The 6000-nt window shown below is 39.6% G+C and overlaps 1 protein-coding gene across 1 annotated transcript in view; it reads right to left on the bottom strand.

The window, feature by feature from the left end:
- Nucleotides 1-6000, bottom strand: part of LOC108426548 (potassium voltage-gated channel subfamily B member 2) — a 134590-nt gene that overhangs the window by 836 nt on the left and 127754 nt on the right. Inside the window, exon 3 of the mRNA XM_017696136.2 lies at nt 1-2151. This exon is cut by the window's left edge and continues 836 nt beyond it. Coding sequence (XP_017551625.1) covers nt 172-2151 — 1980 coding nt within the window. The 3' untranslated portion in view covers nt 1-171. The remainder of the gene's footprint in view (nt 2152-6000) is intronic.

Below are 6000 nucleotides of genomic sequence, written 5' to 3'. Positions count from 1 at the left end.
TGAATGAGCTTCTTCCTTTTTCTGCCCGCATTCTCCACCAGTCTTGTCTGCAAGGACAAGGTTTTCTATAGACAATGACACAGTTAAAAGGGACTTTTCATGCCATGCAAAATCTCTCTATCACTGCACATCTGTGTCTCTTTTTTGTCATCCAGCTTCCACCATTCGCAGTCACATGCTGGTTTCACAGGTTGGCGAGAGATTGCCGTCTCCTGGCATTAGATGTATCTCTGGTGTAAACATGTGATTCTCTACCTTGTGTCCACTTTGGTTACTGTCTTGCTTGTCCTGCCCGTTATCGCTGACCACATCCTGGGTGCAGTTCTGTGAAGAAAGCTTGGGCAAAGGAACGGCAGCGCCCGCCACTTCCATGAGATGTTTCTCCTCGTGGTTATCTGAGGACTGATGGAAACCGTGTGATTCCCCATCATCTGGCAAGAGCAATGCAGTCTGTTCTGGATGGAAATCACCAGCCAGGATTATTGGGGAAAGGACTAGACCTTCCTCTGGGATCGTGGCCAGTGGTTCTGAATCTGAAAAGAGAGGAGAAGATTCTCCATCTGGAGAGTCGTCCTCCAGGAGACTGCTGCTAATATCCTGAGGCGAAGAAGTGTTGGGTGGAGTTAAAGGAGCTTCTTCAAGAGTTCCTAAGAAGTTTACTTTGAGGCTCTTCATCTTAGCTGGGTTTGTGCCTGGCAAGCAACTTCTGGTATTCTCTACAAACTGAGCAAAGTTCTCACCGTCCTCTCTGGAAGATACCTGGATGCTGGGTTGGTTGTCCTGTTCAAGCTCAAACCGGTTACTTTCTGACAGACCTACTGCATTTTTCGTCGTATTACATGGCATCAACTGTTTTTCCTCGACAAGTGGAGGCACTTCAGGATAGCTTTGCTGAAGCTGGGCTGCTGTACCCAGAGTGGGAACTGACTTATCAGTCTCTCCGAATTCAGCAGTGCAGCTTGCAAAGCTGTCCACACTTGATATGCTTCGTACATCTGGGATGGTTCTTTCCTTGGGTTGAGGTTCTGGCATATTTTTCATCTCTAACTCCACCTCCTGTTTTGGGTCGTCCGCAGGTTCTGTTGATGCCGTTGTGTTGAGATCTGAGAACGACTGAGCCTTGGTCATCTGGTTGTACATCTCCTCCAGTTTCTGAGCATTGAGGTGCTGTGGGCTTGAGGTCTTGATACACTCCTGTGATGAACTTTCTAGAGACTTCTTCTTTAAAGACCTCAGGCTGGCATCAGAGGTTGTACGCTTGGGAATGCCCCACCTGCTTGGTGACAGGTGGTTATCCAGTGAAGGTTTGTCTTCACTTTTCTCTACTACAACATCCATTAGCTCCATGCTTCTAGCAAAGGCATCTTTCAGGTTCATAGAAACAATGCTGCCATTCCTCTTTGCCCGTTCTAAGGCCTCTCTTCGCTTGATGGCTTTCTCCTGACGTTTCTGCTCCTTGTAAAACTCTGAGAAGTTGTTTACGATAATGGGAATTGGTAAGGCAATGACCAGTACACCAGCTATGCAACAAAGTCCACCAACTATTTTGCCAAGTAGAGTCTGTGGATAAATATCTCCATAGCCAACTGTTGTCATAGTGATGGTAGCCCACCAAAATGAAGCTGGGATGCTCGTGAATTTTGTGGCGTCCTCGTCTTTCTCTGCAAAGAACACCAAGCTCGAAAATATCATAATTCCCATTGCCAGGAAAAGTATGAGTAAGCCAAGCTCATTGTAACTGCGTCGAAGGGTGAATCCAAGGGACTGCAGTCCAGTCGAATGCCTGGCCAGTTTCAGGATTCTCAATATTCTCATGATGCGGAAAATCTGAACCACTCTCCGCATGTTCTGGAACTGCAGCACACTTTTGTTTGACTCAGTAAGAAAAATAGTGACATAGTAAGGTAATATGGCTAATAAGTCAATGACATTCAGTGGCCCTTTGAAGAATTTCCACTTGTTTGGTGAAGACAGGAAGCGCAAGAGGTACTCCATTGTGAACCATGCTATGCAAACTGCTTCAACATGTGCAAGTTGAGGATTATCATTGGGTTGGCCAAACTCGTCTGTCTCTTGGAGTTCAGGCAAGGTGTTCAGGGACAATGCAATAGTTGACAGGATGATGAACAGGATGGAAATGATGGCCAGTATCTGCAAAAGATAGACATAAAAACATTAATTTATCTTTGTATTTAAAATTTGTCGTAAAATAAGCAAATAGTAAATACAAATAAATAAAACATCTTTGAGGCAATGCCAACATGTATGCCACATACTGTGCAAAAGTTTTGAGCACCAGTAAAAAAAAAAAACGAGACATCCAGTTTTAGTTAAATGCTAATTTAAAGACACACGTTTTAGGTGCTTCTCTCTTTTTTTTTTTTAATAGTCTTTTTATTGGGTTTATAACAAGAAAAATCATACACAACAACAGTGAAAAGACAAAGGACAGGACTGGTGTTAAAAAAGGAATATATATATATATATATATATATATATATATATAAAATGCACAAAAAAACCCCCCAAAGAAACGAAAAAAAAAACCATACCAGCGTCAGTCATTCAAAGCAACTTGAAAAGGATATTAAACTTATAAGAAACAGTGATACATAAATACTTATCAGTAATTTGTAGTAAATACTTTAAACCATGAGATATTATTTTAAGGGAGGTCCAATGAATACAACATGTCTAAGTAATTAAAAAAAGGGTTCCAAGTGTTATAAAATGTTTGGATGGAACCCAACTTAATGTTTCTAATCTTCTCCATTTTCACCACATTACACAATTCTAAGGTCCACATAGAGTGAGAAGGGGGGATAGGAGATTTCCATCTCAAAAGTATACGTTTTCTAGCAAGGAGAGTGGCCATAGAAACAAAATCTACCTCCACAGATCTCAAAGTGGGTGGTTCAGGGAACACACTAAACAAGGCGATGAAGACATTTGGTTCAAGAGTTCATCCCAGTATATCAGATAAAGACTGAAAAATCTCATACCAAAATGAGTGTAGTGAGGGACAGGACCAAAAAGAATGCAAATGGTTTGCTACTGCTTGGTGACATTTATCACAGGTCAGATCAATATTGTTATATATATTAGAGAGTCTGAGTTTAGTAAAATGGAAGCAGTGAACAATGTTACATTGAATTAGCCCATGCTTAACACATATAGAGATTCTGTGCACCTTCTGCAATATGTGATCCCAAAGTTATTTTGAAACAGGTTCCTCCAGCTCTGATTCGTAATAAATGTATCTGTCCATATAAATGACATACTAGGCCTTTAGAAAAGGGGGATAATTGGAAAAACCTATCCAAAGGGGATACAACAAGTAACTTGGGAAACTGAGGAACTGTGTTCTTTACAAAACTATGAATCTGAAGATATCTAAAAAAATGTAGGTTCAGCAAAATGTATTTATCAACCAGTTGTTGAAAAGATGCAAATGTATCCTCCATGTATAAATCTTTAAACTGTTTAATCCCCAGATTGGACCAAACCCCAAATGCGTTGTCCATCAGTGATGGAGAAAAAGGAGGACACCCAATAATGGGACACAAATTGGAAAACAACTGTAGGCCTAAATACTTCCGAAATTGATTCCAAATGCTCAAAGATGACTTAACAATAGTGTTTTTTAAGTAACTTGAATTGGGACCTTTAATGGATGAGCATATCAGGGCAGCTAGAGATGCAGGTTTTGAGGCTGAGGCTTCCAGTTCCAGCCAGACTGGAAAAACAGAGAGCAAATCGTATTGGAACCAATACTGTAGAATGCGTATATTTGCTGCCCAGTAATAAAATCTAAAATTGGGGAAGGCCAGCCCTCCTAATGCTTTAGACCTTTGTAAAAGCTGTCTGCGTAACCTTGTAGTTTTTTTGTTCCATGTAAAATCTAAAAGAAGTGAATCCAACTGATGAAAGAAGCTTTGTGGTAAGAAAATGGGTATACACTGAAATAAAAAGAGGAACTTAGGAAGAACTGTCATCTTAATCACATTGATCCGAGCGCCAAGTGATAAATTTAAGATCGACCGAGACAAATCTTTCTAAGCCATTTTAGGTGCTTCTTATAAGTGAGTTTGACTGTCTAATAAAAGGTGGAATTGAATTCCACAGTTTTGATGCATAATAACTGAAAGAGGCCTCTCCATGTTTTCTGTATTTTACAGAGGCTATTTGCAAAAGGCCACTATCTGCAGATCTTAGATTACTTGCCAGAACATAAACAGACAGACACTCTGTGATGTAAGCAGGTGCCAGGTTGTTTTGGGCTTTACAGACTAGTAGCAGAACCTTGAAATCTATCCTGAATGATACAGCCAGTGCAGTTTCTTCAAAACAGGAGTAATGTAATCTCTCTTTTTTGCTTTTGTTAGGATGCGAGGTGTTGCGTTTTGTATGAGTTGTATGAGATGAACAAATGCATGAACAAGTTTCTCTGCATCGCTCTGAGATCTAATAAAGGCTGAAGTTTAGTGATATTTCTTAAATGATAAAAAGCTACCTTAGTGACCATGTTTACATGTGGGGTAAAACAGAACTCAGAGTCTAAGATCACACCCAGGTTTCGTACTTCAGGTTTGGTATAAGATTTTTGAGAAGATTTTTCTCAAAAATCACTTTTCTCTGAGTTTCTTTACCAACGATCAGTCATTCAGTTTTTTCATGATTTAATTGTAAAAAAATGTGCGACATCCATTGAGATCTGACACACAGCTGGTTAGTCTGTCTACAGAGTCTTGATCTTCAGAGGGAATAGAAATGTATAACTGGGTGTCATCAGCATAGCTATGAAAATTTATAAAATGTTTCCTAATAACATCACCTAGAGATAGCATGTACAATGAGAAAAGAAAAGGCCATAAGACTTTTTTTTTTTACCAAAATTGAGTTTGTATTTGAGTCTGCTGAGCTACACCCTGTCGTATCAGGTCTATGTATATATATATATATATATATATATATATATATATATATATATATATATATATATATATATATAAACACTCTACCCTTTTCATGACTAGCAAACACTAGCAAAAAAATTGTATTTGTACATGTAATATGTAAATATGTAATAGTGGGATGCATATACATTATACATATAACCCCTTTTCCAAAAAAACAGTTTTTGAAGGAAAATAGCACAAAGACAACAAATCAAATGTTGAAACTGAGAAACTGTATTTTTTTTGTTTTAATTTCCATTTTGAATTTGATGTCAACAACACATTGCAAAAAATTTGGGACAAGGGCATGTTTACCACTGTGCTGCATCACTTCTTTTAACTACACTCTCTAAGCATCTGGGAAATGCAGTGATTTCCTCTAAGAATCATGTCTGTTTTAATGTAGTGCCACCTGAGGGCCCAAAGATCACGGCCAGCATATATTAATGTTTGGCCTTGTCCCTTGCATACAGATATTTCTCCAGATTCTCTGAATCTTTTAATGATATGTATTGTAGATGATGAAAAGCAATAGGTCTTTGCTATTTCATGTTAAGAGCCCTTATTCTTGAATTGTTGCATTAGACTTAGACTTACACTTTATTGTCATTCAAATGTACACCGTACAGTGCACATTGGAACAAAATTACGTTGCATTGGCTCAGGGTAGAAAAGAAAAAAAAAAGTAATACAAGGGACTTCCAGTCAGAGCTGCTGCAGGCTCCTGCCCAGACGGAGATGCAACTGGTCAGTATGCTCTCTACAGTGCCTCTGTAGAAGGTGGTGAGAATCGGAGAGGGGATGTGTGCTCTTTCCATCCGCCTCAGGAAGTAAATGTGCTGCTTCAGTGTGAGTGGACCAGGTCAAAGTGTCCGTCACCTGTACCCTCAGGTACTTGGTTTTGCTGACTATCTCCACTGTTGTGTCCTTGATGAAGAGTGGTGTGTGGTTGGGTTGGCTCCTCCTGAAGTCGACGATGATCTCTTTGGTTTTCTCAACATTCAGGGCCAGGTTGTTGGTTTCGCACCAGTCAACCAGATGG

Source organism: Pygocentrus nattereri, chromosome 24 (assembly GCF_015220715.1).
Source record: "Pygocentrus nattereri isolate fPygNat1 chromosome 24, fPygNat1.pri, whole genome shotgun sequence".
Lineage (NCBI taxonomy): Eukaryota > Metazoa > Chordata > Actinopteri > Characiformes > Serrasalmidae > Pygocentrus > Pygocentrus nattereri.
The sequence above is the reverse complement of the archived record's forward strand: the minus strand, read 5'-3'. Positions and strand labels throughout refer to the sequence as shown.